General features: G+C 32.6%; 1 protein-coding gene across 4 annotated transcripts in view; it reads left to right on the top strand.

The window, feature by feature from the left end:
- Window positions 1-15,616, top strand: part of LOC143249396 (neuroglobin-like) — a 63,787-nt gene that overhangs the window by 32,198 nt on the left and 15,973 nt on the right. For all 4 annotated transcript variants that reach the window (XM_076499182.1, XM_076499183.1, XM_076499185.1 and 1 more), the window contains one exon: window positions 14,089-14,381. In XM_076499182.1, the coding sequence (XP_076355297.1) occupies window positions 14,176-14,381 (206 nt within the window). In that variant the 5' untranslated portion in view covers window positions 14,089-14,175. The remainder of the gene's footprint in view (window positions 1-14,088; window positions 14,382-15,616) is intronic.

Raw genomic sequence — 15,616 nt, 5'->3', positions numbered from 1 at the left:
GTATAGTAAAATCCTAGAATCACAGATGCAAGGCATTCTACCATGAGTGTTTGTTGTGACACCCTCTTTGAAATACCGTTTATCATAGTTACTGTATAAAAATAATAGTAAGAGATCACCATTAAAGTTACGATAAAATACTTTGCAAGTGATAAGTGAGGATATGACTGTGACACATACGATAGTTTAGCAATATTTTGTTATTTGTGTAGGATTTTGTAATTCATATAATAAATACAATTGCTAATACCTAGAGTTACGTGATAAATTTCGTTCATTAAAAACAAATTTCAGATGTGAAAACAGTCTCGTGCCAAGAATATTAAAGGTAATATCCAAAGGAACTATCTATATCTATAACGTGTAGTAATTTTATATCCGAAGAAGTATACATGGAATATTTTATGTAACCGCTGATATCGTGACGTCTAAGAATATATTAATTCGAGAGATACGGAAAACAATAGCCACAAATACATAAATCATTGTAACAGCTGCTGTTATAGAAACACACGTTCTTGATTTGAACGTGTTGTTTCGTTTTAGATACGTAATGACTCAAGTAGTTTTCGAAATAGTTTTATACGTGCAACAAAGAATTATGTTTACAAGCTCATCAGTTAAGGACTATTTGTAAAGTCTACTTTAATTAATTACGTGAGGTTCAGTGTTTAATGAACACTTCTAGACTTTTGACAGACCAAAGAAAGTTATTTAATAACTACTTTTTTGTAAAAATGTATCACAACAGAGGTACCTTATCTTTTTTTAAACTTCTGTTTTGCTTCTTATGATATAGTAGTGTTTACGGGATGCAGTATTACAGTGGGAGTTTGCCTAGTTAGGCTAATGAAGAATGACTTAATGTTAATCAGGTTCACAGACGGTACTAAAAGTACACTTTGTAAATGATAAACAAACTAGATTCTCAACGAGGTTTATTTTGTGATAAACGAGTGTGTACGATCTTTGTGTGTGTGTTTTGTTAACTGAGCATGTCTTTCAAGCATTGAAGCACGAACTTTAATTTAAATGCTTGCTTATAAGTGAAAATAGAATTGGTTCCAAAGTCCAATATACTTGTAATGTGTTTGTAGAAATTTCGATTCAAAATCAAGAGGGATATGAACTGATAACGTTTTAATTAAATTGTGTTTAGTGTATTCATTTGATATATTTAAGTAATTGTAATGATTTCAGAATGAAGTCCTCTTGCTGGTAGAGCGGTAAGTCTACTGATTTACAACGCTAAAATCAGAGGATCGATTCCCCTCGGTAGACTCAGCAGATAGCTGATGTGGCTTTGCTATAAGAAAAACACACATTCAAAATGAAGTAATGTTTCAAAAGGTTTGGGTGTTTATTAAAAGTACCAGCTCCACGTTCTGAGAGCTGTTAGTTTTATAAAATAACTGATATTTAGCCTTGCTAATAGGCGAAAGATCTCATCGGCACTGGATATGGTAGATATAGTTTAGTTGATATATTAAACTGTATTATTATTTATTGTCATTGATAAGTTTCAGTAGTAGTGAGTATTTAATGCGGTAAAATAAAACTGTCTCACCGCTGACTTAGTTATTTCAATTGTGTCACCACGAAATACCTTTTTAAGAAGTACCTGTATGGCCAGGCCTCTTGTAAGCTGTGGTAAAGTTATATGCTCTCTTAGCACGTGATTTTCAAGCTATAGAACAGTTTTATTCAATACAGGATACTTCACACATTGCATTTTATTGTCAAATTTATGATAGAACCAGAGAACCGGTTTTGTCCATTCACTTTTTAAACTTTTTAATAGTAGTGTCACTCTTTATTAAAATATAATTAACTAATAAACACAATGAAATGTTTCAATCATATAAAAATGTATTATCTGTAGAAGCAACGAAGTTGAGCAACAGCAATCGAGCTTACAACGTAGGTAACTGTTGTAAGTGAAAGATATTACTTAAGTTCAAATCACCACAGTTTTGAATTTTTAAGTACAACCTTAAACTTTTAAACGACTAACTAATCAACACTAAGGTTATATGTTGAACTTTAAGTGCTACCTTTCATTTTCAAATGATTAACCAATCAACACTATGGTGATGTTTTGAACTTGTGTGTACCATATTTCACTTTCGAACGATTAACCATAGTGTTGATTAGTTAATAGAGTGAAAATGAAAAGTTATACTTAAAAGTTCAACATTTCAATACAGCGTTGATTAGAGTGGTGTTTTTAAAGTGAAATATAATATTTCATTGTTTGGTCATGTGATCTGAGAGATCAGGTACACCTGGACTTCAACTTTCCTACTTGACTTTTGATTTCGTTTGAGTGTTGAATGAAGCCCACATTAATTCTTAAGTATGATACAATGAGGTAACTAAAAAACACATTCTTACATACTATATAGCAATAGTTTATTCGCACATGCGAGTAACCATTTACAGGACATGACCATGAATGTATAATATCGATTTTTTTAGTTTTCTCACATACAGTTTTATTTTTGTTCACTTTCATCATAAAGTTTTTTGCTCAAATGAAAATTACCGTAAATATCAATTGAAAACATTTAACACTTACCCTATCTTCTTATAAATAAATCATTTTAAACTAAAATTAATACCGTATCTAGTAGTAGGTAGCCACTGATTGCATAAACAGTTTGCTAGATTTAATAGTGAGAGGTACCTAGATCTATTTCCTTCACGTATGAAAAAGTTTTTCTGCGTTCTTAATTATTAATTTTGTAACTTCACGATAGTGTTGATTTGCTTAGTGGTGTGAAAGTATTAGAATTGTTGGGTTTGACTCTTTTTGTAGCTTCGCACGAAAATTCTGAAACAAACAAATTTCACGTTATTTAGCTCTTGAAGTTTTTCTACTACTGTTCGTTAAGTTCATTTTCTAAGACTTGTGTTGCCCCATCCTCCAGTGGAACAATGAAAAGTCGCTGAGGCAAAATCTTCGCATTTTGACACCCATGGTGTGCACAACAAACAAACTTGTTTAGCTTTTCATTCAACATCAGTAGTTGCAAATTATGCTCGTCCCCAAGTTACACGGCTGTATGTAAGCGCAATTATAACGCTAGAACCTGAGTTTCGATACATGTGGTGGGCAGAGCATAGATAGCTCATTGTGTAGGCTTTGTGCTTAATTTCAAACAGACAAAATTTGCAAATTGGAACAACAATGGATGTTCAGTGTACTAAAAATTAAAAACGTTTTTATCTAATAATTTTCACAAATTTTAAGATTACTCTGCACATCAGTCTATTTTGATTAAATCGGTACACTTAAAAATTGTTCGAAAATTTAAGATTTGTGTTTCATCGTGTAATCGATACAAAAGTTTTAAATGTTAAATGTATGTATACATACAAATGCAACTGATGCCTTAGGTGTTAAATGAAGGTCTAGAAGATCCAGTTATAAGTATTTAACGTAAAAACATATCTTTTAACGATGTTGAAAAGAAACTCATTTCTGTGTTAACAATCTTTATGTGTTCATAAAGTGAATTTTCGAAATAAAAATCCATAATTTAAATAAAATGCATAGAATTATTTTCATATTAAATGACTCTACGATAAGCTTGTTTTTTGTTTTTTTTTTCTTTTGACAGTTTTTTTCTTTAGACGCTGTTAGAGATTTATGTCGTGTTTCCTAAGGTGAAAGACCTTTTAAAATAGTCTAGACAGATAGTCTAATTTTACTTCCTTGTTTGCATCTTATGACATAAATCTTTTTATCTGTGTTTTTGGTTTTGAGTCTAAGCCATGTGTTAAGACAGAGTTCTCTTGTGACTTGATAACGTAATAACTTCATCAGAAAAGTTGCTAAACCTCTTCAACAAAAATCAGAATTAATAATAATTATTCAAAATTATAATGACAAATAAACCATAAAAACAGAGTTAATATAGGTGTACTATAATCACAACGTTTCACTTTGCTTCATTTTACAAAATAATCTTAGATTTCGTTTATCACATAATCGTGTTGAGGTATATGACGAATATTTGTCTCATTTCAAGTTTTTTCTACAAACTTGTTATCGCTTAATAAAAATTTATTCTTTACTTTTTCGCTTTATTAATGAAATTAAAAACTTAACAAGGGCTCGAAATGACAGTTTTTGTTTTCAAATCTGACTCTGCAGCGGAGCGAAATTCGAACAGTTGGGAACATGATATCAATAGAAACGGTTTAATGTTAACACTAAATTCGAAAGATCAGCCAAGCGATAGGAACAAAGGAAACGTTGTTATAAACTCGGCTAATATATATCTTTCCTAGACTATGTAGGCACTAAACTGTGGCCGAATCTACACACTACAACTAACTCTGTATATTTATTTTACATTGTGACGTACAACAGTTGTTTCTGGGACTAGATCTCGCAGGATAACTGCATAGAGTAACAAATCATAGTCAAGTAGTGTTCAAGTGCTTACTTTCAACAAAGTATTCAGCCCTCAGTTCAAGTTACATGACTTATGTCGTTTATGTAAGCCAAAGTTGTATAACAGAACTGTAGACATTAACACTCATATTACTGAGATATCGAACAGGCGTATCTAATGTAATATATGTATGTTTCTATTGACTGCTTTAAGTAATATATCTCTAATGTGTGGAAACAATAACCTAATTATTAATTATCTATTGTTTTTTAAAGTGCTGGATCAGTGTTTTATTTTTATTTATTTTTTAGTTAATGGGCAAACTTCCGTACATATTGCACCGTGTTATAGTAATGTAATTATTAAAATTAAAATTTAAACCTTCATTAATAAAGCTATTGCACTTGCATCATTTGGTACCTAATGTTTTGGTCAGAGTATAAATTATTTTAATAATAGTTTCCTCGTAGGAGAAGATATATCTCGGCCGAAAGACAAGTTTAGAGAACCCAAGGCTCCGGCATAGTCATTCCTAATATAGAATTAATGTCAAAAGAAACCATTCAGAGGCACCCGTCGTCCAAGCAGCTGCTCGTTACCAAACAGCAAATTGATTGACGAAGTTATAACATTACACAGTTGAAAGTTCAGAACATGTTCATGGGTACAACGCAGTTCCAACCTTCAAACCCAATAAGTTAACCACTAGGCTATACCTGCCCCTTACATGAAATGAAATAACCTTTGTCATCACCATCGAACATACACAAGATATGACTAATGTTGAGAAAAGACTGTCTAGAACATTGAATTAATGCAAAGAACTACAAACGGCTTAAAAGGACCAATGTTCAAGCTAATAATTTATCAGTTTGAATACGATAGGTAGGTTTAGAGAAACCATTCTGAATGAAGACCTGATTAGGTCTCGAAATAGTTTATTGAGAAGACTAAGAAGAAGTTTTTGCCATCTTGTCGATAAAAAATCAGTGTAAACTGGAAGGGAAATACGAAATTAAATTTAATCAATTTAAGCTAAAAACGGGTAAAGTAAATAAAGAAATTAATGTCCAAATGTGAAGTTAGGCAAGGTTTTGATGGCATATTAAATACTTTCAAAATGAAGGATTCAAACTAAGTGATATAATAATGACTTTCACGTTCCACATTTGGCAACAGTTCGTCCTAGTTAGCATCTTGGGCAGTTTTAAGGCCTTATAGTGAATCTCATTTTAAGTCTGGCAAGCTTCATACCAATAACGGTCTATGGTTAAGAACTTTGCTCTAGAGTATAAAATAGAGAGAGGTTAATAGCGTACATTATTTAATTTTCTTTAAGCTCAGTATTTTGATTGTTGGAGTAAGAGTGACTAGTATAGACAGTAACCATAGGAACGCAATAATGTTCCAAATGTCATTCCAATGATTTCGCGAAACCTACTTTCAGTGCCATGAGAGATTCAGAGAAACCATTAAAATTAGTGATTGCCTGTGTCATCAGTTTCATTATTTTATGTTTTAGCGTTGACGTTAACAAACGTTATAAAGTAGTATTAAGTAAAGTACAGTTGAAATAACGAGAACATTGCAACCGTTTATGTTAACAGTTTCTAAAAAAATGCCTTTAGAAAGTAGGAAAGAAATTCCTCTAAAAAAGTAGTCTTAGCGAATTATAATTTGTAACTCGTTTATGTGCTAGCAAAAAGAAAATACAAAACATTATTGATGTATTTAAAACATTTGAAGAGAGAAGAAAGAGAGAAGTGACGGTTTTTAACTTTTTTCCGTTCATGAGATATAAGGAAAGATCTCAGTTCGTGTGCAAATATTAAAGTATCTCAGAACTCACTGATGGTGCAGTTATATATGAAATATTAAAGTATCTCAGAACTCACTGATGGTGCAGTCATATATGAGAGTATTAAACAAAAATATCACTAAACTTCACTAGTTTTGTAAATATCACTAAACTTCTAGTTTTGTAAATTATTTTTTATCTGGGAGATAATAACCATTCGTAATAAAATGATTTTTGATGTTTTTTTTAACCTGATACATTATAATAACAAACAGAAGTGATTCAATTTGCTATGTACCAGAAAATGGCGTTATAAGTACTTTTGGGAATGAAAATCCTTTTAAGAGTGAAAAAAAATGTATTTGCACTTTTTCATTTATGCAAAATGTATTAAGCCCGCAGTTTCAGATTTTGAAGCACTAACTAGATAGATAGCACTCAATCAGTTGCACTCCACTACCCAGCTTCCATGCTAAGGAAGTGATAATCACTCTTTTAACGTACCAATAATATTTTGTGGCATCCAATAAATTTTAACCTGTTTCTCTAGCTCCAAAAACCAAAACTCTATCAGAGAATCAACCCGTGCTCTAAGGACGGATAGTATCTTAGCTAATAAGCTCCTTGTTTTAACAAGCATATTCTGTCCAAGCTTGTTCGACATGTTCTGTGTCGATAGGCCCAACATAGTCAGGTGGGTTAAGATGTTCGACTCGTAATCTGAGGGTCGCTGGTTCGAATTCCCGTTGCACCAAACATGCTCACCCTTTCAGCCATGGGGGCATTATAATGTGATGGTCAATCCCGCTTGTCGTTGGTAAAAGAGTAGCCCAAGCGTTGACGGTGGGTGGTGATGACTAGCTGCCTTCCCTCTAGTCTTTTATTGCTAAATTATGGACGGCTAGCGCAGATAGCCCTCGTGTAGCTTTCTGTGAAATTCAAAAAACAAAACAAACAGTCTCAATATGTATTTTTTAGCATCTTTGGACAGTTTGCTGAAGTTCGTCCATTTTAATTCAAGAAAACTATTCTCAGAGTAGTAATAAAGACTAATGAAACTACTTTTATCACCAAGTATTGAACAACTATATGAAACTACACCATACAGTGAACATTGCTTTTAGTAAAAAGCTTATTTTGGTTAAGCGAGCATTTCTTACTCTTGAGAGACATTTCACACCTCGCTTTTGTGAGAGAACAGTAATGAAACATGAAAATGTAATGTGATACATACCACTTATGTCGGCAATGTTTGTTCAAAAAGATAAATAGTGAAGTATTAAAAAAGCTGCTGACAGAAAGAAATATGATGCGTATCAGTCAATTTAGGTCGCTCCTTAATGTTATTTTGAGAGATGTTTTGCTGACAGCATTAATAATTGACGTTTGTCAAGTATTCCCTTCCTTCTCCCCTGAAATTTAAGTACCAGAATGTCATCAAAGTGTTTAAAGTATAATATTTGCTATTTTTGTACTTGGCCTCCTTTATTTTTGTCTTGAAGTTTGTAAAACAAAAAGTGGAAAAATTAAAATAAGCGTTGTTAAATATTTATTTTACACAGTTGTAAGTATTAATGGAATTGAACTCTGGAAGCTTATAACACTACCATTCCTGGTTCGACTTCCACAGTGGAAAAAGACAAGATAACCCATTGTGCAGCTTTAGTCTTAAATTTAAACAAGCAAATAAAAGCAACGAAACTGTATCTTCATTCGACACTAAATTCTACAAAAAAAGAGAAAAATCCAGGTCCTTTAATCCTATTTGCTGAAAACATCAGTAACAAGTTCAAACAAACTCCTCCTACAAAACTAATAAATTAATAGAAACATTTTCTAATATCTGACGTTGAAACAAGTTTACCCAATAACATTTTATTTGTCGTCTCACGGATCTAATAATCTTGGTAGTCCTATCGTCTGTATTATAAACAGGGACAACTGAAACGCTATGTTTAGTAAAACCCTTATAAAAGACGTCATTCTCACAGTATTTCGTACGCAAACTAAATATATGGCTCATATCAACTATACCAATGAGGATATTAATGGAAAGACTACTGCCTATCATTGACGTTCTCTATATTATAGAGGTTTCTTCCTATATAACCATTAATGCAGGTTGTAAAATAGACATTTGAGTGTAGTGCTAAATCTTTACATTACGTTGAGATGAACGATTCACTTTCAACACGACTAAGGCGGTTTTTAACTCGGCTTGCTTATTTATAGATGATATTAAAGATCTACTTTTACTGTTAACTCTCACACTTGAAATAGTTAAATTAATTATGTTTTCCTTATTTGGACAGCCGATGCTGAATCACTTCAAAACGTTTTTCATGTGCTGATCACCTACATAAAACTATCAGATTACTTATACACACACATAACATTTCTTTATCACCCTTTCCTTAAAAGGAAATCTTTTACTTAGGGATACAAACATAAGAATAACATCAGAAAAAACAGAATATCTTCATTACAAAAGCTGTCATCTTACTTGCAAAGAGAAATACAAGTTAAAGAAAAGCCCCCTTATTTTTAAAATTTGCATTATGAAAATATTAACAAAAGAGGCATCAAAACCTTAAACAAAGCTTAAAATAGTATAAAGGCTTAAATTGATAAACAAACTGAAAACGTTACTGACACCCAATGAGAAACTGCTCCCCCCCGAAAAAAAATTTCTTGTTTTTTCACATCCTTCTCAACTTAAAACATCTCAAGTAATCTGGGAAAAAAACACGTATTTACCCTGGTTCAATGGCTGCATAAAGCATATCATAGCTCGTACTAAAAAGTTATATTCAACCATAGTATTGTCGTTTTCTTAGTAAAGAGGTCGCGTTGTGGCCCACTTTGGGATGCCTGGAAAGTAAATACGATTTCTTCTCCTTTAGTTTGCATTTTGAGGCTATAAAAACGCATTCCGCACTCTTGGTGTCAAAAATGAGATGTAAGAGTGGTGGTCAAATCCCACTATTCTGTCAGATAAAAGTAGCTCGATAGTTGACTGTGGGTACTTGTGGCTATCTGCCTTCCCTTCAAAGTCAGGAGTGACTGTGTGAGAGCCCTTGTACATCTATGTACAATAATTCTCGATACTAACAAAATCAGAACAAATAAAACAATTGCCAAATCTACAAGTTTCTAAAACCAGCCAACATCTTCCCAAACAAAGCAATAAACGTGATTATACCATAACCACACAATTATTTTTACCACACTTTTTCGTTTTTAGGTTGAGAAAGTTACAACGACTCTTAAAAAGAGTATCAAAAACTACAAGTCTATTAGAACACAATAATAAAAAGAAACTTTCTTGTGTGCATTAAAATCGCCTTGAAGATTCTGGGTCCGATCTAACGCGGGTACATTGTTTGTTTGTTTTGAATTTCGCGCAAAGCTACTCGAGGGCTATCTGCGCTAACGCGGGTACAGAGACAAAATAAGATTATGAAATTGCCACTATAAATACTTTCGTCTTTGTGGGATTGCCTTTGATTTAAGTGTAGTGATATTTTCCTTCTGATAATTATCTGTCATTACCCATAGCTTATTTCGTTTCCGATCGTACAGTAAATGTATCAATAACATTTTATTTGTGTTGGGGAAATTTTGGTTTTTCTTGGTTATTATTATTTATCTACCTTAGCATATCTGTTTAATTATTTACGTAATTTTCATTTGTATTACTATTGTTATTTATTTTTTAATGAATTATGTTTGGTGAGATTCATTCACACCTTTCTTTCATATTATCCACTTTATTGTCAATTTTTGTTCTTGGTTTGTTCGAGAAATTTTCGTTTTTTTTTCATTATTCACTTTTTCCCTTCCTTTACTAATGCCCTAAGTGGTATGTCTGTAGACTCACATCGCTTGAAACTGAGTTTCGATACTCGTAGCTGGCAGAGCACAGATATCCCATTATGTAGCTTTGTGCTCAATTCCAAACAATCAATCCAGCCAAATTTTAGTTTATCTTTTATACTAGAAATCACTATTTCAATGTTGTAGAATTAAAACCCACTGGCCCACCATTGGCAAAAAAAAATTAGTATTACAGTCAAATAAGGACAGCATTGTCGCCTGTCATTTTAACTCAACAAGATCGTTGGCAGATATTAAAACTCAGTAAACCCGAATATAATTTTAGGTGTGGAAAGTAGCTTGATGTGGTGATTTAGATAGATGTCTTCGAGAGGAGGGTAGTTGTAATATAATATCCTCATACTTTCATTTGGAAAGGAATATAAATGTGTGCGCTTATCTGAAAACCACATCAAGTCATTTTACACTTCTAAAATCATAAACTTTATTGGATAACCACCTTTATGGTTGATCTACTTTAACCTCAGAATAGCTAACACTGGTTGAGATTTACATTCTGTTTCGATACATATGTATTTTCGTGTTATAACACACGAGTAAAGGAAACTTAAGCTGGTAACTTAAATCCTTCCAACTTGGCTGTCGTAAAGAATAAAAAGGTATGTGAATATGGATAACTTCATCGAGTATCAGTTTCACCCTACCCTGCTTATTAATAGGAGTTAAAGTACACAATAAACTTATTTTGTAGTTGAATTGGGCTCAATTTTATATATAGTTAAAAAAATGTTTTTTTTTTAATTTCGTGCAAAACTACACGAGGACTATCTGCGCTAGCCGTCCCTAATTTAGCAATGTAAGACTAGAGGGAAAGCAGTTAGTCATGAGCACCCAACGCTAACTCTTGGACTACTCTTTTTACTAACGAATCGTGGGATTGCCCGTAACATTATAACGCCCTCACGGTTGAAAGGGCAAGCATGTTTGGTGCGACGGAGATTCGAACCCTCGACCCTGTTATGTGGCTACTTATTATTCAACAGCGAGAATGACTTTCATAATTATAACCCTCTCGCACGCACACCCACACACTGGCACACAATTGAATGAGATGGACGTGTTCAATGACACGTACCTCGAACATTGGACCATTCCATCCACGACCTAGTATATTTTTCACTAGACCAAGTTTGATGCATATCCGTTATCACGCATACCAGTGGCATACTATATTTTATGATAATATTTTAAATAGATTTATCATAAAAGCATTGTAAATGAAATATATATTTCACCTTGCTTTGATAAGTAATTCAGTTCCTTTTCGACTATATGAAACATAATGTGCGTATACAGTAGTTTTTCAGAAATTTTATAATTTAATTCCATAAAAACACATTACGTCTTTCCTTATAAAATAGGAGATTATCACCATATCTTGATCAGTTCGTGACAAACATTTTCCTTGTTACTATAACCTTACCTTTGAAAACTTTGCTAGAATTATTTTATTTAAAAGTAAAACAAATACTGGCTCTTATCATTTCTACATTACTCTGATCTGTACCGAACGATTACGTTATTATGAATCAGGCATGTGTAGTGTATCTGACGGATAAAACCTCTTCAGTATATATGAATCTTCTAAAATGAACAGTTACGCTTGACTTTTATATTTGGTACTCTCAGCAAGAGAACAAAGATGACTGAAATGATTTTTACCAGTGTTAAATTTGTGTAATATGTTCAATCAGTTTTTATTACTATAATAACATTTTAAGAACACTATGTCAATAAAATGTTTAGTTAGAAATTGTTTCGAAAATGTTATCTTTTGGTTTACTATTAAAGGAAGTGCTAAGCTTGATATTGAAACACAATAAAACATTAACAACACTTACACTTGATAAACGTGTTACGTTTTACCTTCAAGGAAGTGTTTAGTCTGATATAATTTATGCTTTATCAGTTACACTGAAGAATATAATACACAAGGAAGTAGTAAGCTCAATATGGAAACACAATAAAATATTCACAACGCTTACTCTTAATAAATGTACTATATATTTTATCTTGAAGAAATGCTTTAATCTGATATCATTTTCGTTAAGATTTTAAAGTTTTGTTACATTTAAAAATATGATTTTTATATAATTCTAGTTATCCTTCATATATTTAGTTGTGTAGACGTTTGAAGATATTAAAATGAATAAACCCAATCTGAATTATCCATCTATATGTTTTCCATATCCAACTATATTACAAAAATGATTGATATCCTGGAATCAGACGGCTTCTTATGCGCACGTGGGATGAATGGTCAGGTCAGAAACTTCTAAAATTCAGGTATATCTGTCCTTAATTCTGCGTTTTTGACGAAGGGGAGGGCAGTCAGGAGCACCCACCACTACAAGGAGTCTTCTCCTCTCTATGAACCGAACAATATGTCCACGGTTTAAAGTGCCTATGTGTTTAAAGATGTCGCACCTCGAACCTTAGACCCTATGAGATGCACCCAACGCGCTGAGCAGATTACCATGACAGACCCAGTGGAAATTCTCGAAAATGTTCTCGCTTTCTAATTTCGAAAGTGAGTCATTTCATAAAGACTGTTTGCTGCTATAGTAACAATAAATGATAATGTTCGTCACAACTATATATTCAATCTGAGTTCACATTATTGCACTTATTATAGCAGCTTGAAACAAAACAAAAATACTTATTGTATTGAGACCAAGAACGTGCCAATAGAGTAGTATAGTAGAACTGAAATTATCCATCTTTTGTTAAAATGCTCTTCAAGTGTTTATTTTATTAATGATCAAAATAAATTATTCAAGCATGTTATAGCTTTTGTTTTTTGTTGATAAGTTGGGAAGCATACAATAGTAAACACTACATGTATTTCCTGTAGATACAGTATAATTATTAACTTGTAAATTGTGCACTTTTGACTAGGCTTTTGAACTTGGCAAAAAGGGAAATCTGTACTTGACAAATTTCAAATAACCAGTGTTATTAATGATATATTAATTTACACTTTTTTTACTTTCACTCAGCAGTTATTATTGTTTACACATTCTTTGTTCGAAACCCCTTTGAACTTCAGATACTTACGCTCTCAGACTATCTGGGTGTTACTCATAAACTAAAGCCATCTGAATAGTTGAAGCTCACGTACATACTTATTAAGTGCAGTGAGTACACTAGTGACTTCAGTGTTGAGAAAAATAAAGACACTGCCCTCCAGCTTTATTTAAAACGGGGAAAAGTAGCCACGTTTCACTGAAGAAAAGGAAAGAGTGGATATTATTATTATCAAATAATGTGTTGGTTCGAAACCATCCGCACCATCATGTCTCTCTGTGGCTTTTGATTGTTTGCACAATTACCATAAAATATATTTTTCCTATTTGATAATAAGTTAAAGCAAACCCTTACCCTAGTTGATTAGCCCGTAGATGAGTTTTATATTTTTGAGATATCTTATTAAACAGTTACCAAGTAGCCTGGCAAATAAACAATGGTAACTGACTGCTTTTAGAATTTTTTGCCTGCGAACCAATTATTATTTTTACGTGGTGTTATGATACCTGTAGTAGCTATGATATCTTATATACATCAGATGGTTGTCTATGGTTCGATGGTACTCAGAATGTGTACATATATAAGTACGTTAAATACATGTCATAGAGATGTATTGTACTATTTTTTATTGGTCTTACTGGTAAGATTGAAAAATGTTCATCAGCTATTTTTTTTTACATTTACCCCTTTGAGTTTTCAAATATTAAAAACTCGAAGCAAACTTTGAAATTACAACACTTATCATTTTATTCACATTGTGTGAGTAATTCAAAAGCGACTAGCTATTCTCATAACACTGGTAGTTTAAAACCTGACATCGTAAGGAAATATAATGATTTAGTTAATATATTAAAATTCTTTCTCCATAACAAAACAACTAGTATATGTAAAAACAGGATTATTATTATCAAATATTCCTTTATGAAACTAATATAGTTTTATTACGTTTTTTCACGATTTCAGGTCACCCAACTGAGCAGAAGACAATTTTATGGAAATGCCTAGTGGATAGTTGTAATTGCTTACTGCAAAAGAATAACAGGTTGAATTATGGGGTGCTCTTTCACCAAAGGACTACAAGCCATCAACAGGAAGAGCCACGATGATAAATTGCATGATCCTCTGGACGATCCTCCAGTTCCTGCTCCTCCTGACCCACGGCTCCCTCTTACGGCCAAACAAAGATTTAACATCTCTAAATCATGGAAGGGTATTGCTCGTGCAATGGAACATACAGGAATTACGATGTTTGTCAAGTAAGTACACACGGGCGAGTCTATTCGCTAAGTCAAATTTTCATAATAGTGAGAAACAAAACAGTGAGACAATATGGATGTTCGCTAATTGCAAATATATCAGCATAATTAAATTATATTGGCCAAAATCTAGCTTTAATGTAGCATTAACTTAGATAAGCTAGATGTGATTACGTTAACTCCGTAAGTTACTTAGAAGACCCTTATTATAACTAAAACGATATGTGGCTTGATTTACTGGGGAGGGGAGTTAACTTTACCTGGTTATTGCTCGTTTTGCATGTTTAATCAGATAAATAAAATATACCCAACATATCACAAAAAAATATATCTTGAACTTATACATTATCCGGATTAAACTGGTAAACCTGTAGTATATATTTTCTACATATATAAGTATTTTACAAAATGAAATGAAACAAATACTAATGTTATCATTTTACAAATTACACAGCATTCATTCTCAGTCATCCATAAATTTCCGGAAAAACCTATAACAAGCGAAACATAACTATAACTATAATTTACAAAATATTTACACATTAATAATAATAATACAATTTTATAAGTACGAGTTCTTTATAGGCCATCATGTATTAGGATTATCCATTCTTTTAAATTTTACGTGCTCTGAAATATACCTGTTTGTTTGTTGCTAAGCGCAAAGCTACAGTGAACTGTGTTATGCCCACCGCAGGTATCAAAACCAGGTTTTTAGCGCTATAAGCCTTTAGACTTTCTGGTGAGCCACTGGAGGGATGCTTACGTGTTCAAGATACTTTTTTCATTTATAATTTTGAATGGGTAAACATTTTTTCCTTTTGTGTGATTTTAAGTTTATTGTTAAGCAGGAGGCTACACAATGGGCTATCTGTACTGTGCTCACAATAGAAACTGAACCTCAGTTTTTAGCCTTTAAGCCTTAGCTGAGTCACAAAGGAGGTCGTAATTTTGTGAAAGATGTTTCTTTTTTCGAATTATCGTTTCTACAAAAATGATTCATTGTGTTTAAATAACAGTTCTACTGCGCTTTATGTCTTTCTACTGGTCACAAAGTTTTGTTTATTATGATTCAGTGTGACAATGGTAACTGTGTGCCCATTTTTGCTGAAAGACTCAGTCAAAGTTTGTTTTCGAAAATATATAGCTTGAACAGCGATGCTTTAATACAAACGCTGGTGATCACAGTCCGTTTTGATTAGTAACGAACTTAACAAACATGGAAAAGAAAAACA

Source organism: Tachypleus tridentatus, chromosome 4, assembly GCF_004210375.1.
Source record: "Tachypleus tridentatus isolate NWPU-2018 chromosome 4, ASM421037v1, whole genome shotgun sequence".
In the NCBI taxonomy this organism is placed as follows: Eukaryota; Metazoa; Arthropoda; class Merostomata; order Xiphosura; family Limulidae; genus Tachypleus; species Tachypleus tridentatus.
Note: the sequence above shows the minus strand (reverse complement) of the source record. Positions and strands in the feature narration are given on the sequence as shown.